The sequence below is a fragment of the Pecten maximus genome, chromosome 4, assembly GCF_902652985.1.
Source record: "Pecten maximus chromosome 4, xPecMax1.1, whole genome shotgun sequence".
Lineage (NCBI taxonomy): Eukaryota > Metazoa > Mollusca > Bivalvia > Pectinida > Pectinidae > Pecten > Pecten maximus.
The window spans coordinates 19845947-19873797 of NC_047018.1; the positions used below are offsets into that span (position 1 = coordinate 19845947).

Consider the following 27851-nt stretch of genomic DNA (forward strand, 5'->3'; position numbering starts at 1 on the left):
ATATTTCATAGACTGATGGCAGATCTGTTTGGCAGGGCAGGGGGGGGGGGGGGGGGGGGGGGGGGGGGGGCAGATTAATGTCGATCTGAAAAGTCCATAGTTTGATGTTGGATGGATGGACCAGAGTGATGACACATCACGGAAGAATTTGTTTGTCTGAATTAACAAGGACTAAAACGAGACACAAGTTTCATTACCATGATTTATTAACAACATTATGTGGGTTTTGAGAAAACCCAAATAAAGCAACAACACCCCAGTAGTCTAACCAATCATATTATAACCAGCACTAGGAGGTGTGTCCTAATATGCTAATGAGGACAGTGTATTACTATCATCTCCTTTCCAGCACTGTTCTTAATTGTCCCGAACATGCCATCAATTAGCATACCTATGGTTATCACCTGTAATCAAAGGAGATGGACACTCTCAAGCAATGCTGAAATCCTCATATGCAAACAAGGACATCCTAATATGCAAAAGAAGACAGTTTGGTGCATCATAATGCAAATACAGATAATCACAGTATTTTGGATGTATTTCAATATATAACGAAACTGAGGTTCTACTGGTTTACCAATGAATCTAAAGTGTAAGATACCTACTATGGGTGGGTATAATGTGAATGTCACATTGCCCGATATTTTAAGTAGGACCAAATATGTACCATGCTCTTCTCACTAAAAGTCCTGTGTTGACAGCAAGATTGTCAATGAGGCGAACACCTTCAATGTAGCACAGGTCTGTATGATGACAATCTGTGGATCATCACATGGAGCAGTGACTGTCCTGTCTCAAATAACTCTTTTGGAGAAGTAGTAGTAAAAATAATTTCAAGATGGCCACCATTGAGGCCATATTAGAGTTATCATAGCTCTTAAGTTCCAGATCAGACAAAATATAATTCTTAAGTTAAGCTACAGTCTCAGTAACATTTTCAACTCAAGAGAAATGACAAGATTTTCAAGATGGCGGTCAGTCAATCAATCAATAATGATAAAGCTATCACTGATGGATTGACCTATTAAATGGCAATATAGACAACACCTTCTTTGGTGTACACAGTGTTTCATTACTCTGATAAAATCATTCACTGAAAATAAAACCTTGTCCTCCATGTTTCTTTGACATGTTATTAGAGGTAAACCATGTTGTTATGAATAGATATCAGATCATACAAAACAGGGAAATCCCAATAACAGTATAAGTGATGTTGGTTTAATCGTGCGGTACTATATACCCAATGGTTCATTACATGAAGATGTTATAAGAATGGTTTTGTTTATGGAGAATGTACTTTGGAAAGGAGCATGAAATTAATAAATAACAAATGGCCTCGGACTTTTCAAGATGACCTGAGATACTACAAATAATTTTTATGATTCAGATTTTTGTGGCTTTATAAAATGTTTGAAACAAAAACTAATGTATTTTTCACAGAGGTTATGAAGCCAACTATAATTTCCTCTTTTCATTTCATTTTGAAGTTATCTGTTTTATTATTATTATTTTTTTTTTTTTTTTTTCAATCCTCAATAATATCTAAAAATAGAATTGTTTTAAGGAAACACCTCCCCAGTATTGGCTCATCCAGTTGTTTGACTCAAGGTAATAAAGAACTTAAAAAACACTATAGAGGGTAGGCAATTGTTATATACTGTGTATCTGATTGCCAGCATCATCATGTATTTGTATGTACTTCAGTATATTTGTAATTACTTCTAGAAAACCTGCAAACTTCTTTCAGAGATGAAAAGCATTGTTAACATGAAAGATTTTATTGTACTCGTGTGAAAATATTAAAGCTTTAGTGGTTATTTAGCATTATATTAAACAACTTTCATATGAATAAAGGAGAAAAAATAGTCGCCTATATATGTATTTTTGTATAATTCAGGAATATAACACATTCATTGAGAACTTACACAGGAGGTATAATTCTGACATCAGTAAAAACAATATTCTTTTTAGGAAAAATGAAAATGAAATACTTATTCAAGCAATACCAAAAACAAGAATTAGACTTGGTGAATTACCCTAAAAGTTAAGCTATTCGGGATCGGTTTATAATGTTCTGAGCCCTGCTCCAGCCCACAGTACAATGCTCTAACATTTGGTAGTTATAATCAGCACAATAATAAGTTCATATAAAATATCATAACAACTGATGTAAAAATAAATTATAATTGACTTAAGTCAGATACACCATGCTATCACTAAAAAAACATTGTTTATATTTAGATTATCTCATAAAGTTGATATGAAAAATTAGTAAAAAAATAAATAAATGAAAATAACTTCCTAGGTTTGACATATATGTTATACATATATACCACATATTGTCTACAGATCTGTCTCGAATACATGTCATGTGATCATATCCTCGAATTGGTGCACCAGACTGGAGTCGGACCACAGATTGGAGTCGGACTGCCTGATGAGATGGCCCCTCCAGACTGCGGACAGCCTCGGGCTGCCATGTTGCTGTCTATATCAACCTCTGGCTTTATAATAGTGTACAGGTTTATTTCAATACAATGCCAATTAGATCATAAGGTATTTTTAAAAACAGAATAATTTTTTATAAAAAATACCCAGAAACATTCATAATGATTTAATAGATATTGTTTTTTTACATTTGTGATAAAACAAATTTGAAAAATCCCACTTTATAATAGGAACATCAAACATTTCAAAATTTGTTTGTTTTATTTTGAAAAATAGAATTTGAAATCTTCCTGCATAAGATACCATACAGCACCACTGTCAGCTATATGCAACAGGACTCCATGTACATTTCAATCCTAAAGACTTACAGTACACTAAACCTTGTTAACAGATGGTGGATATATATAGAGGTTAGTTTTTATCCGTTTATGATACAGTATCTTTAAAAAAACGTTACCTTTCTCACTCATTTTAATACCATTCTAAAATATTTGATCAAAATATAACTGTAAACAGAATATCAATAAGTAAATTTCCAGATATGTTCCACAAAGTACTGAATAGCTAAAAGTAAAATTGATACTAGTAACTCCAGATCTCTTGTTAATTAATAATCAGACTTAATTAATATACTGACTTAATTAATAATCAAATGAACCTAATCAACATATACTGTCTACCAAAAAGCTTTGGACACTTCTTACAATCTATTTTAAAATTCGCTAAAATTCAGATTTTTCAAGAAGCTTCATTTTGCAAATTTTATTAACTTATCATTATGATGATAATGTATCAGTATTGTATGTGGGTTAGTGAAAGATAAAAATCCTAAAATTACAACATTCTTTTACCATATAATCAATGTATTTTGTACGTATCTTTTCAGAATTTCTTCATTTGAGAACATTTTTTCACCAAAAGGGAGGTAAAAATTTGTAAAAGATATTTTATGTACATTCTGAAAATAGGTTCTTCTCTGGACATACTCCACAATTTTAATAAGGCGAGGTATATTTGAAAACAATTGTTACTGATAATGAATTTACTTAACAAATTACAACAGTTCCAGTTTTCTTAAGGGCTTATTTTACATTAACAAGCCAAACTATTGTGCCAAGCCTATTTCTCCACAAAAATGTTCCCGGCTTTATGATTTATCATCTGACATCAATACTGACATCAATACAAGGTAATGTTTAAGGTAGTGACATCAATACAAGGTAATGTTTAAGGGAAACACTGATTAATCATAAATTTCAATAAAAATTATTTTTCAATTTTAAATGACTCCTGTTTCCATGCCATCTATATTTTGATGTAAGGCTATCACCATGCAGGCCTTAAATGTTAAACTTTGGTGTAAAAAAGAAGCCTGCGCATGATTTTATAAATTAAATTGACAATGAGGATTAGGTACAATGGGGGATATAACAGAACAAACTGGAAATACAGCACAAACTGAACTGAGATCTGCTTGACGAAATGTGTATTGAAGATAGATGATCAGGTTTATTCAGTAACAGATGAAATCACACTGAAGCTCGGAAGCCACAAGATTGGGGGCCGGAGTCACTACACAGCACTGGCCACATCCATACAGCAAAGAAGACAAATGACTGAGGCAGATCTTTGCTCAACTGGTGCCTGTGGTGTAAGATAGCTTTATTATGTGATAATACAGTTATGAGTATAAAATTCACGAATCGTCATCACTTCCTTCACGGCTATCCCCTGCATATCGGTTGTCTTGTTCAAGGTCATTATTATAAGAGTCTCGAGCCGTTATCTGAACGATTTCCTCATCCTCTTCGTCGTCCTCGTCCTCTAGATTCACATTGAACTCCTCAATAACAGGACCACTGTCTGAATGTAGAATGTAATGTTCCTCATAGTCCTCAAAATTATCATCGTAAAAATTTTCATTGTCTGAGTTTTCATGATTACTACCACTGCCGTTTTCATCCTCATCTTCATTTCCCTCGTAATATCCATTCATCAGCTGCTCAATGGTGTCTGCGTTGTTGATGGGTGTGAGGACATTGTTTGGATGGGCATGGCCTAAGTTACGCTGATTCTCCGCCTCCTCCGTATTTATCTCTGCAGGATTTAATGTCTCCAGTAAACTATTGTCCAACTGTATCTGTTGACCCACCCCTTGACTTATTTGGTCATCATAATAATGTTCAACATCTGGATTTTCCATTTCTTCTTCATCCTCATTTGTATCCTCATCACGATCCTCATCATGATCATCGTCATTCTCACCAAGAGTTCGTGCGATCCTCTGATAACGACTCTCTCGTAACACACCTTTTGCCCTTTGAGTTTTCGGGTGATCTGGGCCTAGGATTTCCTCACTTACACGTGCCCATTTTTTGAAATACTCGTAGGCTTTTTTGAAGTCATTATTATCTTCGTACACAATACCTATATTGATGTAGAGTCTAGATGTTAGAATGTGATACTCTCCATACATCTGCATACACAGGTCCATGGCCTCGTTATACAGCTGTAAAGACAAAACACACTGTACAAAGAAATCTGTCTACTATTGCTGAGTCTTATATAATGTAAATCACTTGTATTTCGCATGGGATATATTTTCAAGTTTATAAGAAGGAGAGTCAATCACGAATTCAAACCCTTCGTGATTACCGTTTGTAAGGATATAACACCTTTACATGGTGGCCAAGCTATCTGTTACTGATAAAGGAGTCTTGAGGAGTCGATGACTCTAATAGTTCTGCGTTCGTGGAATCATGTATGAGCAAATATGTCTCAAGAGGTCAGTTCGTGATATAAAGTATAAAGTGATTTACAGTATAGGGACTGAGACTAGTATGAGGTTTTTTTTATAAATCAAAGACATCAGAAATAATGTACAGTAAATCTTTGTTCATTACAAGCAAAATCACATATATTGGAAACAATGATCACACATACAACCCAATACACTCAAATGTTTCTGCTGATAAATTGGAGAAATTTTTACCCATGGTAATTTGTTGCCTTACATTTTTGAACTGACCATGTATGGATGTGTTTTCAGATTACACAGAGTGTGGTAATACAATAACACACTCAATACATTTTTCACTAGAGAAAAACGTGTGGATACTAAATTTTGTAACATTACATAAATAAATAGCATGCAGTTTTGTGTAAATACCCACTTTTAACTGTTCCATACTGCCACGGCGGGCCAGGACTCCCTTTGTCATCAGGGCCTCTGCATAGTGTCCCATGTCATTTAACTACAAAGGAAGACAGGGAACAGAATCACTTATATAATCAATACACCGACTGAGTCATCTTATGACTCAATTTTAACTTCTAACAAGGGTAGGAATGGATCAAGCCTCTGCATAGTGTCCCATGTCATTTAACTACAAAGGAAGACAGGGAACAGAATCACTTATATAATCAATACACCGACTGAGTCATCTTATGACTCAATTTTAACTTCTAACAAGGGTAGGAATGGATCAAACATCACCTGTCCCTCAGATATTCAATACAAATCATGAAATTAGTCAATTTAATTGATGACTGTTTTAACTATGAATTATTGAGATTTACAGCAGACAGGAAAAGTGCTTTAAAAATGAAAATTGACAAATAAAACTGCCTTAAAACCCTTAAAACAATGCTTTACCATTTTACCAGTTTTGGCATCTATTACAATATTTTCCAATTTAACCGGTTTTGGTATTAAAAATAATACTTTACCATTTTACCAGTTTTGGTATTTAAAACAATAATTTTCCATTTTACCAGTTTTGGTATTTTAAAAATACTTTACCATTTTACCAGTTTTGGTATTTAAAACAATAATTTTCCATTTTACCAGTTTTGGTATTTAAAACAATACTTTACCATTTTACCAGTTTTGGTATTTAAAACTATAATTTTCCATTTTACCAGTTTTGGTATTCAAAACAATACTTTACCATTTTACCAGTTTTTTGTATTTAAAGTCTTAAAAATTTTTGTAGCTATTTCCTTTCCTGTTCATGATCAATTGACACATGATTGTTTAAGTAGTTTTAATAATAAATCAGAACTTTACAGTAAACATCTAACTATGTCAACATTACCTTATCTTACCTATTTATGTAGGGTGCAAATCTATCGGACAAGAGGTACCTGTCACATAATGTTTTATAGTGTATATGTACCTCCTTTAAATTCACACAGAGCCTTCCTTACCTCCTCAAATATCTTGAGTGCCTTATCAATATATTTGTTTCCCTCGGCCAAAGCTGCCTCCCCCGTGAGTTCGGGGCCGCCCCCACAGGCCTCCCAGCTCTCCATGTTAAAGGCTAACTTCATCAGGCTCATACCTAGCTTGAACTGTCAACAAACACACGGACATATGACAATAGTAAAAAAAATCTACAGAATTATATATCTTCATTATCCTTGCTTTACTCTGTAAATACATCGCATAACATATGAACAATTGACAATGTATACTGAATAATTTGTCAACGTACACACCTAGTACGGTTTTTATTTAAAGTGTTTATCTTCAAGATTATCTTTTAATATTTTGAAGCAGTTATCACATATTCTCAAAATCCAACAAAATTATATACTTTTCACACAAAATTTAGATGCCTGACTTTCATAATTATTTTCAAGTAACAAATTATTTTCCAATATCTTTGTCTAAATCTACCTATAATACCATTTCAGAATATACTGTAAATGTTGTGTTTTTCCAGCGTTTCCACATTTTCGCTAAAAGTTGTAGCAAAAAGAATGTCCTTTTTGGTGAAGTTATAAACCAGACTAAATTTTTTTTTTCTAAATGTTTAACCATATCATTGTAAACATTAAAAGTTTGATAGTAAAAGTCTTACTATAAAATATTTGTCTGAGACAAACAAATTTAAACATGTCCAAACAGTTTGTCACAGAACAGAACACTAAAGAAGGAGCAATTGTTTCAGTGTCATGGACGAATTTGAACTGAGCTAAGGGAGGTAAATCTATATTTTCTTATTTTATTCGAGCCATTAAATCAAAAACTTTTAAAGTAACAATTGTGGCAGTAAGAGCCAAAATAATCATATCAAAACAAAACAACAATGTAAAAACTAATTGAAAGCTTTTTCATTTGACACCGTTTACCCAGACATATAAGTTTCCCTAAATATATTTTTCCAGGAAACTTATCCAGAGGTTGACTACCTTGTGATATGTGCCAGGAAGTTTTTTCCTCAAGGCTATTGACTTCCTCCCATAGTGGATGGTTTTCCTGAGATCTGGCAGTTGACTAGGTGACACAAAGTCATTTAACTTGAGTTTCTGAGAAATACACAAAGAAATCATATGTGTAGGAAACTAATTAACATAATCCAACTTTTCTCCGAGTAAAATAAAATGATTCATCACATTTACCCACTGCATTGAACCTCTATGTTAATTATCATTTGAAAGTGAGAAAATGAAATACTAGAAAAATGATCTAATTATTAAGTTTAATGGTGTAAAAACCACAAATTAAATATAAATTACATAAGCTACTGTATGTCGTACCTCGTCATATATCTCTGCCATTAGAGCGTAGAGTTCCACCATACGATGGGGACGAGCCCCAAGCTCCTTCTCTTCTATCTTCATGGCCGTCCGTAGTAGTTCTAATGCTTCCAAGTATTTACCAGCCTGTATCCTACAGATATACAATATCAATTAATTTTACCAGCCTGTATCCTACAGATATAAAATATCAATGAATTTTACCCGCCTGTATCCTACAAATATACAATATCAATGAATTTTACCAACCTGTATCCTACAGATAAACAATATCAATGAATTTTACCAGCCTGAATCTTACAGATATACAATATCAATGAATTTCACCAGTCTGCATTTAAAAATGTACAATATCACTGGATTTTACCAGCCTCTTTCCTACAGATATACAATATCAATACATCTACCTTATTTGAGTCTGAGCAGAAGATTTTTGAAATTTCTAAGAGGTCAAAAATGTTCATTGTTTATGGATTCATGGCAGACGATGACAGATAAAAGTCCATAAGAAAAGGTCACTTGAGACTTCTTAAAAATAATGTTTGTTAGAAAGTACATATTTCGAGATTGGTTGAACTGCTTTGAAAATTGTGTTATTATTTTTCTTTTCTAATTTACAACCACATTCGGTGATGAATTATTCCGAATTCTCCATTTCCCTTTTAAATTCCAGTGCACATATTTTATATTCCTATTCTTGTAGTTAACAGTTATATTTCTTGGAATAGTCAGCCAATCATTGAATATCTTCAAAAGGATCACAAGTGTGAACACCTAGACAAGAGATTACACTTACACAACCCTACAAACTTTCTCGTATCGTATAGAAACATTCTCCTCATTGACCGTGTCATCTTCCTCGAATCGTGTCAAATGCTTTCTCATAGTAAGTGATCATCTCAGAAGCTGAACCAACCTGTAACACATGACAAGGTTAACACTAAATACCCCAGGTTTGTAGTCTGTTACTAGTACCACTACAGTGGTGGGGTTAGCTGGTAGTATGGACTTGAAAAGCCTTCCCTTTCTTTCCCTCAATACTGTTATCATTGTATCTTCTTGTGCTTTTTACATTAGCATGGATAAAATGTCAGGGTCTTAAAAACACTGAAATTTATGTACATCTAGCTGTTTTGGGTTTTTGGACTCATGATACCCTACTACTGTTAATATTTTTATCATATTCAAAAACTAGTGAATGTGTCTCATAATACCACCAGCCCTATGATTGACTATTCAGGTAACTACATCAATATTCCTGGTAAGAGTCGGACTTACTGAGAAAAGCTGTCATGTTTGTAAATATATATAATATAACTGTTAATTTTATCAAATGACATTTAATACATCTGGTATATAAGGCACTCGGTGGTAACTTATAAACTCCAAAACTCTACCTGGGAAATGTTGGTGAAATTCTATAGTAACATTGACCTTTAACAAAGCTATATATCAATTAACCATTGACCTTTAACAAAGCTATATATCAATTAACAAGTACATTGTAGTGTACACAGTACAAAGTTTCCTGAGGAAACTGATTCTAACTTTGGAAAAAGTTGTTCAGCTTGGGGCTTGTTTGTATTGTAGACAAACTGGTTCATTAATCTTGAAATGTATCTAAATGTAACTTTAATTCACCATTTAAGCCATAAATGCTGATGAACCTGTAAATATTAATACCTAAGTCTTTATCAGGCTTGTTAGAAAGTGAAATAAGATCACTGGGCCAAATCGTCCTGTGATAAACTCAGATCAAACTGGTCAGTTTCAACTATCATAAGCAAAATGGCCAAGAGCCCACATGTAATCACAGACAAGTACAGAAAAACAATTACTATATTCACCCATTAGTTCAAAAGCGGAGGTTATAATGGTACATACCTTACGCCAGTAGGCCAGCAGTCTGGAGCTGAATTCCTCATGGTACAGCTGATCAAATATCCTCCAGTCACAGAGACACTGGGCCAGGCGGTAACTGTCATCCAGACAGACCAGTTGGCATGGATACTCCTAGACAGATAAAAAGTAACATTTCAGTCACAGAGACACTGGGCCAGGCGGTAACTGTCATCCAGACAGACCAGTTGGCATGGATACTCCTAGACAGATAAAAAGTAACATTTCAGTCACAGAGACACTGGGCCAGGCCGTAACTGTCGTCCAAACAGATCAGTTGGCATGGATACTCCTGTTATAGTATTGTTCAGTAAAATAGTAATTCGGTAAATGTCGTCCAAACAGACCAGTTGGCATGGATACTCCTGTTATAGTATTGTTCAGTAAAATAGTAATTCGGTAAATGTCATCCAAATAGATCAGTTGGCATGGATACTCCTGTTATAGTATTGTTCAGTAAAATAGTAATTCGGTAAATGTCGTCCAAACAGACCAGTTGGCATGGATACTCCTGTTATAGTATTGTTCAGTAAAATAGTAATTCGGTAAATGTCATCCAAATAGATCAGTTGGCATGGATACTCCTGTTATAGTATTGTTCAGTAAAATAGTAATTCGGTAAATGTCGTCCAAACAGATCAGTTGGCATGGATACTCCTGTTATAGTATTGTTCAGTAAAATAGTAATTCGGTAAATGTCGTCCAAATAGATCAGTTGGCATGGATACTCCTGTTATAGTATTGTTCAGTAAAATAGTAATTTGGTAAATGTCGTCCAAACAGATCAGTTGGCATGGATACTCCTGTTATAGTATTGTTCAGTAAAATAGTAATTCGGTAAATGTCATCCAAATAGATCAGTTGGCATGGATACTCCTGTTATAGTATTGTTCAGTAAAATAGTAATTCGGTAAATGTCGTCCAAACAGATCAGTTGGCATGGATACTCCTGTTATAGTATTGTTCAGTAAAATAGTAATTCGGTAAATGTCGTCCAAACAGACCAGTTTAACCGGATACTCCTGTTATATATCCTACAGTAAAATAGTAACAGGCACTGTCAGAGGCACATTGAAGTTCTGCATTTGAAAAACGGAGACTTAACCGATTTACTGATACAAGGTTCTAATACATTTGTTTACAACATCAAACTGACCTCAACATATCGATCAACATTGTCCATGTGCTGGAAGTGGTCAGCTAATTTTTTGTGCCACCAGTAATATGAGTCGGACTTCTCTTGACCATTGGCTTTCTCCTCATCACTCTTCTGTAAGTATCTGTAACCCAATATCAGTATGTATCACCAACAAGAGTACCGCGGGACAGAACCATATGTCTGTCCCATTCCAAGAAAAATGCAACTGTTATTATATCAAAACGAATACTAATATGGAAATGAAACATTCATTGTCTGATCAAAATGCCACTCAGAAAGTACAATTTCCCGCTAAAGCAAAGTCTACAAAGTTTGATTGAAGTTGATTGGAAACTGAGGGAGAGGATCTACAGGCAACACAAATCCAAATACTGAAATAACAAAACAAAAGTTTTCCAAAATGGTCGAAATGAAAATGCCGTTCAGGTAAACACAACTACTGTAACATATCATGATTATAAAGTTTCAAAGAGATTGGTCAAAAAGTGTAGTAGGAGGTCTGTCCAAAATAAACAAAGGGCAATCACTTTTGCGAAAATAAATGAACTTATGAAAATCTAAGATATCAATATTCTCTCAGCTTAATGTAGGCAGCACACTTTTAACAATGTCTTGTGAAATAATAAACAATAAAACAGATGAAACCTTTTTATGACAGCTTTACTGAGGGCACGGTGATAGAAGTCGAGCCGCCCTTCACGATTGTCCCCGTATGGCCGAAGGAATGGCTGAAGAGTAGAGAACACTTTTGTCCACTTCTTGTCAGGGAGAGGTCCCACACTTTTGGCACTTTCTTTTTCAGATGATTCTTTCTCCTCTGTCAAACAAATAAATTGTAATGGTTACATTCCAAGACACGACTGTAGGATTCCTGGATTTGTGTTATACAAGTACTTGTATATGTAGGCAAACTAGTCATTATCTACATACTGGATTTATTGTGATAAAAGTGATAATCAGTATAAAATACAATTTCATTCCCAGTCAGAATTCATGGCATGTTATTTGTACGGAAACAAGAAATTGAAAGTCATTCCATATATTGTATTAAAGTCATTTCATTTTTCCAATCAGTAACAAATTGAACACGTACAACTAAGAACCAAGAGAAAGTCATGGAAGAAATCTGAAGAAAGATCACAATCTGGTACTTTTTAAGAAATACAAATAACAAGAATTGTTTACGTGTGGATGATAAGCTACGGACAAATGCCTATCTAATAATGGTAGGCTAAAGCTAGGTTGTGATTTCCTTCATTTGTACCTTTTTCGTCAAAAGGACTTGGTGGCATGAGAGTGGCCTCCTGGCCAAGTATCTGTCGCAGCTCACTCTCCAACAGTCCCGCTGAGGAGGCTTCCAGCAGACAGAGGGTGGCTACAACCAGATTACCACCCGCTTCTGTCTCCAGTCGTGTTAACAGGTACTCAAGGAGGCTGCAATAAATTATCTCCCTTTAGTAAGAAAGCTTTGTCACAAGGTTTCAGGCTAATTATCAGCAGATATCTTGTACATGTTTTTTTTTATATGTGGTCAAGTAAGACCTTTAACCCTTTAACCATGACCAATGAAATCTGATCAGGTGTAGAGCTTGATGTTATGATACTTAGGTGTTATCAGGGACTAAGTCAGTTGAAATGTTTATGAGATGTTCTGTACACAAGCTTTGTGCTATGGATGGATAACTCATGCACACACTGATAAACAGAGCTATTTCTATATATCATGCCCCCTTAACCAACAGGAATCTTTTATTGCCCAAATCTTCCCTTTCCCAATGTCCTTGACCTTACATACCTAAGAAGACTTTCTGGTAACTCTGCAATTTTCCTGTCCACATCACAGAGGTCGTCCAATAGGCGGATTTCCTCACACGCGACGGTGAGCCAGAGAGGGTTCTCCGATGTCTGTTTGGCCATAAGACGACCCAACTGACTTGTACTCAGACACCGATTGTACTTCTTCAATAGTTCTGTCACTATTTTCTAATTATATGAAAGAAAATGAATGATAATGTTTTTAGCATTTAAATTCTTAAAAACATTTTCTTTATTCATATTGATTTTACTCATGAAAATACTTGGAAGCAAATTAAAATACAATTAGATTTTAATACCTGGCGAGACTCCATGTCCAGGGGACTTATCTCCAATAAAATAGGTTTGGTTTCCCTAGCAATCAACGTCTTGTGTTGGGGTGTATTCTCTATAGTGGAAAACACACAGCGCACTCGAGGAGCTAATTTCCTTGGCAACCAACTCATCACCAAGGCAGCCTGCTCTTCAGCAAACTAAAAGTAGAGCATTTCTTTCATGTCAATTTTCATTTAAAATCATTTCACAATTAAATAATGCACTATTAATTGATTTATTATGTAATATATGTGCATCAAAGATTAGTGTTACACAAGATACATTATTTTCCTTTAGAAATACAAACTAATGTACTAGTAGTCACTTTATAGAACCCTCAGATTCATTGTACATATCACAATTATTTTCTTGTAGGCAAAAAAAATTCATCTAAAGTAAAGCAATTCTGTATAAGATAGACCATAAATTCCTATGTATGTGTTTTTGTATATCATTATTGTAATTTAAGATACTGTATACATTACTGTTACATATCGTAATAGTTATATTATAGCACACTGACTCAGACGCACTAAATTTACATAAAGCATAATTTGCTCTTTACAACTCATTTTATCATACTTGCTCCTTACTTCCCTCATTAAAAAATCAATTAAGATATGATAAACCTCATTTGAAATTATTTTGGGTGTATCAACTCATTTTCTAACTGACAGAAGTTTGTATATACCTGATTGAGGGCATCAATGAAGATGATCACCGGCCGTGTGTTCGGGTTAGAGAGCATACTGCAACACATCTGAGCAGTTGATTCAATCCCTCGCGGGATGTTAGAATCCTACAACATGGAATAAAGATGAAGTAAGTTTATGCCTTCACACCTGATATATGTCTTTCACAGTGCCAGTCTGCTATTGAAGAGTATGATTAATTTACCCTGCCACTGTCACCAATGTCGGTGTGGTGAACTACATATGACTGTGTGTTTTGAGTCAATCTATCATTTGTGAAACGTTCCATAAATGAGATCATGGCAATTCACATATGACTGGGGTATCCATCCATTGTTTCCCATTAAAAAAACATGAATGCTTACAAACATTATTTGAGTAATTTAAACTTCATGGTTTCCAATAAGCTGATGCCAATCAATGACTATTTCAGTTCAGAGTAGTATACCTTGTCAAAGTTTATGTGATGGCCCCAGGGTTTATATTGGATAAATATGGTATTCATAGTTACAGTACTTGGAGGTTGATCTATTTTATCTCGGCATAAGAACCAGTCTCCCACCAGGTGTTCTTAATGGTGAGGTTTCACCGTACTTACATTGATGACTTCCATTTCCCTGAGCAGACGTTTTAACATGGCTTCTAGACATGTGGAACCCGGTGCTGCACCAACAAAATGGAAGAACACATGCCACTTCTGTCCGGATGTACTGTAAAAACAGAAAGGGATGTCAAGTACCGTGTTTATCTGGCTGTAAACCCACTTATAATGTAAAAAATAATAGAGAACACAACTTCATTGTCATGCAATAATCCAAACCTCATGATTATATACCAGGTCTTCAACCACTTAAAACTTCACGGCTGATGTAGAGTTGTGGGATTGTACAACGTTACACAATGTGGGATGTACACACGACGTCTGATAGAGTTAATGTGTTTTATTACATTTTTACCAGTGAAATATCAAAAATTTATCATTCTATAAAAGTCATATTTTTCACTAGTGAAAAATATCACTTTTGCTGATTTGACCAATCAAATCAATGATTAGAAAATACCAAAATAATTAACCAATCAGAAAGCCCGACATATATGTCAGCACCTGGACAGGAGAAACTACTTTTTTTGTTTACAAATTATCGCTGTAGTCCTAGTTAGCATATGGGGTAGGGTTTTCGTTGATAAAAAATGTAATAAACAGAATATCTAACAGTGTCTTCAGTAATACCAAATATATTTCACTCGTGTGGCTAATATTTTGATATTTTTCACTCGTGCTGCGCACTCGTGAAAAATATCCAAATATTAGCCCCACTCGTGAAATAAATTTGGTATTACTGAAGACACTGTTAGATATCCTCTATATCTTATTGTGTAGGTGAATGTGCATGTGATGGGTGATGGAAACAAAGTGTTTTTGGTATAATGTGTGATCCCACAACTGTATATTGAATATTCAAGGAAACCTGTTCTGATTCACAACACTATATGTTAGAAAAGGTCATGGGGAAAGCACACGATTACACAATCTCAAAACAATAGATTATCTACATAAGAAACTGTACAGAAATACTCCATCTGCATTTACAGATTTAGACAGAATGGGGATGTTCATATGGTGTCAATAAAGACCATAAGGATCTATTATTATGAGAATTTTCCATCACTCAAAGAATTCTCTGAATAAAGGAAAATTCTCATAATTCTAACAATCCAGAGAATGAGAACAACATGTACAGTTGCTTAAGGATCTACTTTATACATACAAATAGGGACCATGGAAGCTATAATAAGGATTAACAAGAGGTTAATGAGCCTGAACGGTCATCTGACTTTAAAGACCCAAGTACACTATTGCAGCCTTCATTATCAGTATCAGGTAATCCGTTATCATGGTACAGTTGGCCATAGCAGCAATCTTGGATTTCTGACTAACCCAAAATATAACAACACTTGGTCAGGACCATTTCAGAAAAGTTTGACCTGAATCCCACCGGTCTTAACTTCAGAAGAAGTTTGAAATGTGAAATGATTATGCACAGCACACAGATGATGACAACAGATGAAAAAGGATGACCAAGGTCATTCTAACCATTTGTGTCAGATGACCTGAGAAGAGCTACAAACTGAACTGTTACTGTAATATAACAGTAACTATAGTCTACCTCTGTATCTGTTATTGTTGTTACTGTAATATAACAGTAATTATAGCCTACCTCTGTATCTGTTACTGTAATATAACAGTAATAATAGTCTACCTCTGTATCTGTACTTCCTGTTACTGTAATATAACAGTAATTATAGTCTACCTCTGTATCTGTACTTCCTGTTACTGTAATATAACAGTAATTATAACCTACCTCTGTATCTGTTACTGTAATATAACAGTAATTATAGTCTATCTCTGTATCTGTACTTCCTGTTACTGTAATATAACAGTAATTATAACCTACCTCTGTATCTGTTACTGTAATATAACAGTAATTATAGCCTACCTCTGTATCTGTTACTGTAATATAACAGTAATTATAGCCTACCTCTGTCTCGTATTATAACCTACCTCTGTATCTGTTACTGTAATATAACAGTAATTATAGTCTATCTCTGTATCTGTACTTCCTGTTACTGTAATATAACAGTAATTATAGTCTACCTCTGTATCTGTACTTCCTGTTACTGTAATATAACAGTAATTATAGCCTACCTCTGTATCTGTTACTGTAATATAACAGTAATTATAGCCTACCTCTGTATCTGTACTTCCTGTTACTGTAATATAACAGTAATTATAGCCTACCTCTGTATCTGTTACTGTAATATAACAGTAATTATAGCCTACCTCTGTATCTGTTACTGTAATATAACAGTAATTATAGTCTACCTCTGTATCTGTTACTGTAATATAATAGTAATTATAGCCCACCTCTGTATCTGTTACTGTAATATAACAGTAATTATAGCCTACCTCTGTATCTGTTACTGTAATATAACAGTAATTATAGCCTACCTCTGTATCTGTTACTGTAATATAACAGTAATTATAGCCTACCTCTGTATCTGTTACTGTAATATAACAGTAATTATAGCCTACCTCTGTATCTGTACTTCCTGTTACTGTAATATAACAGTAATTATAACCTACCTCTGTATCTGTACTTCCTGTTACTGTAATATAACAGTAATTATAGCCTACCTCTGTATCTGTTACTGTAATATAACAGTAATTATAGCCTACCTCTGTATCTGTATCTGTTACTGTAATATAACAGTAATTAAAGCCTACCTCTGTATCTGTACTTCCTGTTACTCTAATATAACAGTAATTATAGCCTACCTCTGTATCTGTTACTGTAATATAACAGTAATTATAGCCTACCTCTGTATCTGTACTTCCTGTTACTGTAATATAACAGTAAATATAGCCTACCTCTGTATCTGTACTTCCTGTTACTGTAATATAACAGTAATTATAGCCTACCTCTGTATCTGTTACTGTAATATAACAGTAATTATAGCCTACCTCTGTATCTGTACTTCCTGTTACTGTAATATAACAGTAATTATAGCCTACCTCTGTATCTGTTACTGATATATAACAGTAAATATAGCCTATCTCTGTATCTGTACTTCCTGTTACTGTAATATAACAGTAATTATAGCCTACCCTTGTTCTGTTCTGTAAATAACAGTAATTATAGCCTTATCTGTACTTCTGTTACGTAATATAAATAATTATAGCCTACCTCTGTATTGTACTGTAATATAACAGTAATATAGTACCTCTGTATCTGTTACTGTTTACTGTAATTCATACTTATCACGTTCGTCCTTGCATAAGATTGGACTGCATATTATCTCAGATTAACAGCGACATCCTTTATCTCGGAATATTAGTTCAATCTGTCAAAAACCTCATCATTAACAACCTGTGACTCTGGGTGCATGTGATTAGTACTGAAATTGCAGAATAAGTCTTACTGATATCTATACTTAATTACAGTAATTATGCCTACTCTTTTCTACGTTTGTCTTTGGATAAAGGGAGATAACTGACTTTCAGTATCTGTTGTAATATAATCCTTAATATAGTCCACTACTTAATGGAATTTTCCAGGTAATATAAAAGTAATGTAGCCTATTACAAATTTTCCTAGTTCTTGATATAACTTCTACCTTTATTTCTGTTAATAACAGTAATTATAGCCTACCTCTGTATCTGTACTTCCTGTTACTGTAATATAACAGTAATTATAGCCTACTCTGATAATATGTACTATCTGTTACTCTAATATAACAGTAATTATAGCCTACCTCTGTATCTGTTGTACTGTAATATAACAGTAATTATAGCCTACCTCTGTATCTGTATTCCTGTTATTATATAAGTAATTATAGCCTACCTCTGTATCTGTTACTGCAATAATAGTAATTATAGCCTACCTCTGTACTGTTACTGTAATATAACAGTAATTATAGCCTACTCGTATCTGTACTTCCTGTTACGTAATATACAGTAATTATAGCCTACCTCTGTATCTGTTACTATAATAAACAGTAATTATAGCCTACCTCTGTATCTGTTACTGTAATATAACAGTAATTATAGCCTACCTCTGTATCTGTTACTGTAATATAACAGTAATTATAGCCTACCTCTGTATCTGTACTTCCTGTTACTGTAATATAACAGTAATTATAGCCTACCTCTGTATCTGTACTTCCTGTTACTGTAATATAACAGTAATTATAGCCTACCTCTGTATCTGTTACTGTAATATAACAGTAATTATAGCCTACCTCTGTATCTGTACTTCCTGTTACTGTAATATAACAGTAATTATAGCCTAACTCTGTATCTGTTACTGTAATATAACAGTAATTATAGTCTACCTCTGTATCTGTTACTGTAATATAACAGTAATTATAGCCTACCTCTGTATCTGTTACTGTAATATAACAGTAATTATAGCCTACCTCTGTATCTGTTACGTTAATATAACAGTAATTATAGCCTACCTCTGTATCTGTTACTGTAATATAACAGTAATTATAGCCTATCTCTGTATCTGTTACTGTAATATAACAGTAATTATAGCCTACCTCTGTATCTGTTACTGTAATATAACAGTAAATATAGCCTACCTCTGTATCTGTTCTTCCTGTACTTTCTTCTCTATCACAGTTGCAGCCTTGCATAAGATGGACGACTTGCCATACCCTTGTCCTCCAAGGATTAACAGCGGCACATCCTTCTCATCTCGGAATATATAGTCCTCAATCTGTCCACAAAACCCTTCATCATTTAACAACTGTGAACTACTGGGTGGCATTGATTAAGAGGAAATTGCAGAAGTCTTAGTAGATATCTCAAAATATTGTGTCGGCAAGATAGACAATGTGCCATATCTACAGCTTTGTCCTTTGGGTAAAGGGAGATAACTGACTTTCATATCCTGTGTAATACAATCCTCTCTTCAATACCAGCCAGCTACTATAAGGAATTTTTCCCAGGTCAATTAAAAGTATGTTACCTATTTACAAATTATTACATCAGTCTTGATATAACCAATGTCTTCAATTTCATCTACATTTCCACCAATCATACATGAAATTGTGTAAGTTTTCCATCCATAAAATCAAACCATTCAATCATACTATTAAAATAAGTTCTGCATTAATTTTCTTCAGAGTTCAATTCTTAATATGATCATCGTTGTGATGTAATTTGATCCTGAATCCTACTGAGATCACAGGGAAGTGAAGGTAGTAATTGATATGTTCATATTTAGGAAAGTATTTTCAATTGATCTAACGGGGAGGCAGTAAGGCCACCAATGGCAGTATATGGTAGGATGGACAGGTAAAACTTCATATTACTTACTTTTTGGATGACATCAGATCTACCGAGCACAAATTCGCCTTTATTTTTCATAAAGAATTGATGTTCTAATTTGGTATTAGAGTCTTCCCTCGTAGAAGACTGGGGCTGTTCTCCAAGGAAGTCATACGCTATCTTCTGTTTACAAAACTCTGTCACCTAAAATAACATAAAGGGTGTTAAATGGTTTCTTCATTAAGTTGTGATCTGCAGGGACCAATCATTAGCATTCACTCACATGTCTGATATCTTATTTATATTATATCAGAGTAAATATATTAATGTAAGCCAAAGATAACAAAAATAAATCATACAAAGATATCAGTATCCCTTTGATATTAAAGAATGTATGAAATACTCTCAACCTTTCTTATTAGAATACCATTGATGAATGGAAGGGTAACACAGAAATGTCTTTGACATGTGGAGCATAAATAATTAATAGGGATAGATTTTATGGGATATACACCGTTTGTGTGAAGCTGTCCTCGAACTGTACCCGTGGCCTCTTCCTCTGGTCCAATCCCGTATATTGCACTTTATACTTGGAAACTCTACTGGACTGCAAAACAACAGTAATGTAGAAAAAAAAGCTGCAGTTACCAGGAAAAATTCCAGTTTAAGCACACAGTAAGAGTTAGTATGTACAAATCAAAGATAATTACAAATCTGTCAAACACTGCAAATCTATAAAGAGATAGAGGGAAAAAGGTTTCCTGATGTTTTTCCTGATGTTTTACTGTTTATTTACTACAGCATGTATGTACATGTATATTATTTAATTGTTGATTTCAGATGACAACACAGAAATCACCAGAAACATACTTGTTTGTATACATAATTGTATTATAACACATATAAATATGACATATGAAAACTTGTTCCTTTATATACATCCGAATAAAACTTACAGGAAACTTTTGAGAGATTTTATCTCCAGATGACTTGATTTTTTGTGAGGCAGCAGTGTCTCTCACAAAATACTTAATTTCAGTGGCAGGGACCTTATCTAGGAATTCATCTTGTCGCATAAGAAATAAAGCTGAAAAATCAACACAGAATCTGTAAGAATAATCATTTTGTGCATGCAACTGAAGACAACTGAGCAATCAAACATTAAACAGCTCACCCCTACCCCTCTCCACCCAACACAAACATCAGTTATATTGGATTAAAACACTGTATATCTCAAGGATAAATTTTGGTCAAATGCAACATCAAGGAAAAGTCACACAGCCATTCTGGATTTGGGGCCAGGAAATCTAAGATGGCCATACCTTAGTTTGACCTGATGACCTGAATATCTTTTTAATCATTTCACATTTAATCCCAGCCAAGTCTGCAAGGGTGATTTGGTGGCACAGTGGTAACACACCTGCCTTTACATGCTATCCAGAGAAATGGACAAAGAGAAACTGCAGAGTAGGAATGAAACAGCACACCTCAGATCTTTATCTGAGAATGTATCAATCTGTTCTCTCCTGACTGACCTATCACAGCCCCTTTCCTCTCTGTTCTCTCCTGACTGACCTATTACAGCCCCTTTCACGTCTGTTCTCTCCTGACTGACCTATCACAGTCCCTTTCCTCTCTGTTCTCTCCTGACTGACCTATCACAGCCCCTTTCCTGTCTGTTCTCTCCTGACTGACCTATCACAGCCCCTTTCCTCTCTGTTCTCTCCTGACTGACCTATTACAGCCCCTTTCCTCTCTGTTCTCTCCTGACTGACCTATCACAGCCCCTCTCCTCTCTGTTCTCTCCTGACTGACCTATCACAGCCCCCTTTCCTGTCTGTTCTCTCCTGACTGACCTATCACAGCCCCTTTCCTCTGTTCTCTCCTGACTGACCTATTACAGCTCCCTTTCCCGTCTGTTCTCTCCTGACTGACCTATTACAGCCCCTTTCCTCTCTGTTCTCTCCTGACTGACCTATCACAGCCCCTTTCCTCTCTGTTCTCTCCTGACTGACCTATTACAGCCCCCTTTCCTCTCTGTTCTCTCCTGACTGACCTATTACAGCCCCTTTCCTCTCTGTTCTCTCCTGACTGACCTATCACAGCCCCTTTCCTCTCTGTTCTCTCCTGACTGACCTATCACAGCCCCTTTCCTGTCTGTTCTCTCCTGACTGACCTATCACAGCCCCTTTCCTGTCTGTTCTCTCCTGACTGACCTATCACAGCCCCTTTCCTCTCTGTTCTCTCCTGACTGACCTATCACAGCCCCTTTCCTCTCTGTTCTCTCCTGACTGACCTATCACAGCCCCTTTCCTCTCTGTTCTCTCCTGACTGACCTATTACAGCCCCTTTCCTGTCTGTTCTCTCCTGACTGACCTATCACAGCCCCTTTCCTCAAAAAGTTTTATATAACGTGACACTGTATTGATAACATCATACTGCAGTAACATAAAGGTAAGTGATGTCATATAAATGAGACCAAAACACAAGCTATAACATTTAACAGGAAGTGATGTCATATCAGAGACACAAGCTAGCAGTATGTTTTCAGGAAGTGACACGTACAGTTATGGTTGTCCTCACGGTAGGCGCCATACATAACCTCCAGATCCTCAACCAGTAAACCATATGAAGCAATAAAGTCCTCAATGTGGTCATCGGAGTGTTCTCCCCACATTGGTACCCAGCCCAGAGCTTCACTGTCAACAAAGGACACACAATAATTTAATCCTCTAATACTCACAAATAGTTACACAGCTTTTAGTGATCATTTCAATTACAAATTGTCACACAGATCATTTTAACTACAAACAGTTACACAGCTTTCATAAATCATTTTAACTACAAATAGTAACACAGTTTTTAGATATTATTTTAACTACAAACAGTTACACATCTTTCAGAAATCATTTTAACTAATTTTAACTACAAACAGTTACACAGCTTTCAGATATAATTCTAACTACAAACAGTTACACAGCTTTCAGATATAGTTTTAACTACTAACAGTTACACAGCTTTTAGTGACCATTTTAACTAATACAATGGCATTGAAAACTGTTATGCTTTGTCACTACAATTTTTATTTTACAGAAATCACATGTACACTAGCAATATCATTAATTATATTTTAGCATTAGACAAGTGAAATCTCAAATTTATTTAGCAAGCTTTGACAAATTACATATTACATTGACAGGAGTGTATAAGTTTATTTTTCACATAACTCATATTCAAAAAAATGAAATTAAAATTCTTATCAGACAGGTTAACATTGACTTAAATGGTACAGGTTTTTAAAAGTGAGAAAGTTGTGTAGCTCACATTTATTCATATCACAATAGTGATATTACATGCGTGTTGTCTGATATTTATGACTTTACTGATGTATGTCAGAACAGACAAGCTATGTTATCAATCTCCATATTAAGTTGAACAAACAGCTCTAACTTGGTTGAGTCAAGGAAAGACAAGACTTACCTGGTTAAGTTGAGCACAGTCACAATTAACATGGTTAACCCTTTCACTCCTACTGACCATATTGGACTTCAAATTATGAAAGAAAGGCAGAGTCCAATAAGTTTCTTAGTGTTGAAAGGGTTAAGTCAGGCACAGACAAAAATGACCTGATGAAAATAAGAACAGATATAACTAACCTGGTTATGTTAAGAAACAGGGGCATCACATTATGGAAGTAACAGGATTCTATGCTTGTCTGTATCTTCTCCTGGTCGCTAACATCTCGCCGTTCTGGGTGTCTTGAGCCCTGGACAACAGACACTCTATGTAAACAGGATGAAGATTACTACAATACTACTGTTCTAGGGTTACTGCGGCAAAGCCTATTCCAGGCACATCATCGTCAATCTGCTTTAGGTCGGTTTTAATGGCATCAAATTATTTTGACCCGAACTGTAATATTAATCTTTGTCCTGGAAAAAGTACATGTAGTCATCTGTCTCATGTTTTGCATAGAATTGTGTTTGACCACTAATCAGATTAAAACCAGGCAGGGCTTGATGTGTGTCTAAAGAAATGCATGTAAAATATATCTGGATATATATGTTTTTTGACAACAGGGATGCACACTTGTAACAAAACATTTTTGAAAAAGGCCTGGCTTAATAACTCAGGACGATCTAGAGATATTAAACTCATTTGTACTTTGTTTTATTCTCTTACCTCATCAAATTCATGTTTATATTCAGATCTGTGATATTAATTGAATTTTTTAAAGAAATTTTCAACATATTTTTTTCTGGGCTAGCTAGATATGTATAGTAACTAAACCAGCCAATGCAGCAGGTTTTATTCCTGTGTGTACTTGGGATGGGTATAGTAAGAATTCTTTTGTATCACGATAAATTGTGATACGTAGGATCTTCGTACTGTAACATGTATCACGATACGTATCAAAATATTTTAGAAGAATTGCAAATCTTTTCTTTAAAAATGCTATAATGAAGGAAACAAAGGTAATCATGGCTAAACAAACCTGATTTATTATATCTGCCATTTTAAAAACGTTGCTACGCACTTGAGCAGTCTCGGTGAACCAGACGCTTGATATGCTTGAGGTCAGGAATGCATAAATATTTGATGTTTTTATCATCTTGAAAACAATGAATATGCAAGTGAATTGTTATAGTATTCAATTTTTACACTTAGAAGTCAATAACGAAAGCAATTGATCGAACAATCTGAATTTTTTTATTATAAACAAAGTTTTTTTTGAAAATAAACGAAGATTCCCAAATGTACCGATATGTCAAAATTGTACTGCAATACATATCTTTTCAAATAAAATCTCATTATACCGGTATACTAACTGATAATGCTACCTACCCACTTGACAAAGTGTTCCACCAATGTGAGCTGTTTGGATTCACACCATGACCTCAGTTCTGGCAGGACCTTATGATAAATCAAAACATACATGAAGAATGCAAAACTTTTTATAAAGTCTCAACTATTTAATTTTTTTTCTAGCTACAATTATTTTTATTTTGGCATTATGAAAAGACGTCTGGCTATGTTGTAATTTACAAGCAGATTCCAGCTTATTGTAAATTGAAAACAATATTACTTTTGAAAAAACAAAAACATTTCTAGAATGATATTAATACAAAAGAAATTTATAAAACCATGCATAAACACCACATTATTTCCATATGGAAACAATCTTAAATAATTTAAATTAAATACAAGTATTCCACAGAAGTAGATGAGTCACTTTTGTGACCAATTAATTTACATTATTAATTGATTGCAAAAGATCAGGTGCACCTTTCAAATTTTAGTATTCATATTAACCATATATAGCCTTTCGCCTTCAGACTTGATACACCTGATTTAATAAGGATTTGGACAGTTCTCCATGACTAGATTTTAAAACTTATTGACCCAAGGAAACTCAACTTACTATTAAGAAACCCAATATTAAGTTATGCTGTGTAGTTAGAGATCATGACCTTTGACCAGCAAGCTAAGTGAAGCAATTTTAATTAAGGACCATTATCCATACTACCAACCAGACTTTCATGTCCTGTTTGTTACAAATATATATACGTGTCTTATGCCAACGAATCATTTAAAACTATGTGACTTTGATACTTGACATGTGCAGTACCTGCTTCCTAATCACATCTCTCTCCGAGTGAAACTCGTCTGAGAATGATGTGATGAAGATCTTCACGGTAGACTTCTGCCCACTGTTGCTGTTCTTACGTGGTTTGGCTGCTCCTCCAGTGGCCATACTTATCTTAGACTGACATCTATGCTGTCACCTACAAACAAATCAATTAAGTATTCATTATAATACCTTGTCTGCTGTCACACAAGGTATTTCTAGGATTACATGTACAACATGTCAAGTCATTCTGATAATGGTGACATTAGCATGACACAGAAAAACCAAGACAGGCTTCAACATAAAATCACTGTTCTTGAGGTAATTCCGTTTTTCTATAGAAATTAATTCTCTTTAAGTTTAATTGAGTTTCAGATATATATCTTAAAAGGTAGGAGCTTTCCTATAAGAAAATGACCCTTGTCTACATTATATAGAATATAAACATGAGGCCCAATGGTTCTGTATAGTTTAAAGTGAAACTTGAAATCCAAACTAATATCTTTTCTTTTCAAAAATTGTTACATGTCAAATATCAAAACCATGGGATAACATTAAATTTTCCCTAAGGTCCCACAGTATTTTTTAGGTTGAATAGGGTAATTATTTTGTTTTACTCAACCAAACCAGAGACATATATACAGAGAGATTGGTAACTCTCTATTTGCCCTTGTGTTAACATAGTGGCCCCTGACCTTCCCACAATCCTTTGCGGTCGCTCGGTTCAGTCTTCACTTGACGCCATATTAGAGAAATCGTGAAAACCACACACAAAATTATCGATAATTTCTATTTGAAATCATCACCAAGATCCAATTATGTGCTTTAATTTTATTAATATCAAAGTGCAGAAGTGTCATCAATATGAAGTGCTTTTTGTGTGCGTTTAAAATTGACAATGTTTTGGTCTGACGTAATGGCTGCTTAATTACAAAACTTGGACATGTCGATAGGACCCAGTGGATTTTCGAAAATACGGATAAATGACAACAATGTGCATGATCAATAAGACTATATCCCATAAGTATGATAGTTTTTGGTTAATGTGGTAACTTTTGTAGTGGCCTAAATAAAACGATGTGCTTTTTGTGTGTATTTAAAATTGACGACGTTTTGGTCTGACGCAATGGCGGATTAACCAGAACATGTCGAATAAGTTCCAGTACATCGATACACACATGCGCAAAGCCCGATTTACCTGTGCTCACGTGTGTTTGATAGGGGACAAGGCGCTCTCGATAAGGGATATGCTTGAGTGGTGACGAATAAAGGGAGCCACCACTTGTACTGGGAAATAGCAATGTTACTTATCTCTGTATATATGTCTCTGACCAAACACACAGTCATGTCTAGTCAAATTGATACATGGGTGGCAGGTTTTAATTGTAAATAGTATACATAGGGATACGGTTGACTTCCAACTATTTCATGAAAACGGATGCGCAGTACATTTGGTGTCAAGCGAACAATTAAACAAAATAATTGAATCCAGAACATGCCAATGATGGGAATCAAAATCAAACAGATTTGAGAAAAGCTTGAACCATCAAATTAAAGCCATATATTTAATTATCAAAGTCATAATTGTACTTCAAACCCAATAACAGTAGCATGCATGCATACATAATATGAATTATGTATCAGATTTAAAAGATTGAAACAACTTAGTTTCATTTTAGTCATATTTTGTAATGACTCATCATGTACATGTATAAAACATACAAACAAGTCTTCGATTAGTGTAAAATTAAACTGTCAATGAACCCACGACAAGATAACGTACTTGCATCAGTATCAATGATATATTCATGTTTAAACAATGAAGTTGACTCCATCTCGAAAGGACATCGACAGGCTCAGCCATCGTATATCTGTCAACAAGTCTCCAACAAGTAGGTTAGGAAAAATCAATTGGTTCCACTGCATAACTGCTGAACTTATAATAATGAGGCTAGACAATAACAAAACGGCCACTTAAGCGTTGTTCAATTATTTTAATCAATAGATAGACTTTAAACATTATATGATACAATTATAGGACGATAAATATATGTTGAAAGTTACAGGAACTTTTTTCACTAGTTGATCGTCATCGAATTTCTACAATCAATTCGCGATAATCAGTGCTTCACGCCCCTTGTTAAAACTGAAAAGCTCCATAATTTTCTTATGAATAAATGCATAAATATCATATCATGATATACGATCATGGTATCTGTGTAATAGTTACCTGTAAGTCCCGTTTTCACGCCATCCATTAGCATGTCTCCGCTCAAATTAGCAAAACATTCATTTCCGACCTTCGCATGTTGACGTTAACTTTTTCTAACTTCCGACGCAAAAGAATTCTCTTAGGATGTAAGAGTTATCCCCCCTGGTCATATATTTTGCCGCGGGAAATATTTAATACATCCACCTGTCAGGGTTTTAATGCGGTATCAAATACAATACCGTTTTATCTGTTGGTAAAACACAATACAATATAAGATATAAGCAGATTATAACTTTGATTTC

General features: G+C 34.7%; 1 protein-coding gene across 1 annotated transcript; it reads right to left on the minus strand.

Annotated features, from left to right (window-relative positions):
• Positions 1–184: 184 nt before the first annotated feature.
• On the minus strand, positions 185–27682 carry LOC117325442 (nephrocystin-3-like). The gene is given in 24 exon segments (XM_033881651.1): positions 185–4957; positions 5622–5702; positions 6658–6801; positions 7645–7761; positions 7993–8125; positions 8789–8865; positions 8867–8908; positions 9877–10005; positions 11048–11171; positions 11696–11867; positions 12315–12484; positions 12846–13033; positions 13165–13338; positions 13872–13979; positions 14471–14582; positions 19018–19154; positions 19757–19912; positions 20223–20315; positions 20665–20795; positions 22274–22407; positions 23365–23474; positions 24554–24622; positions 25338–25494; positions 27568–27682. Coding segments are annotated over 23 exon segments (3540 nt in total). The 5' UTR covers positions 25464–25494; positions 27568–27682; the 3' UTR covers positions 185–4144.
• Between the last annotated feature and the right edge of the window lie 169 nt (positions 27683–27851).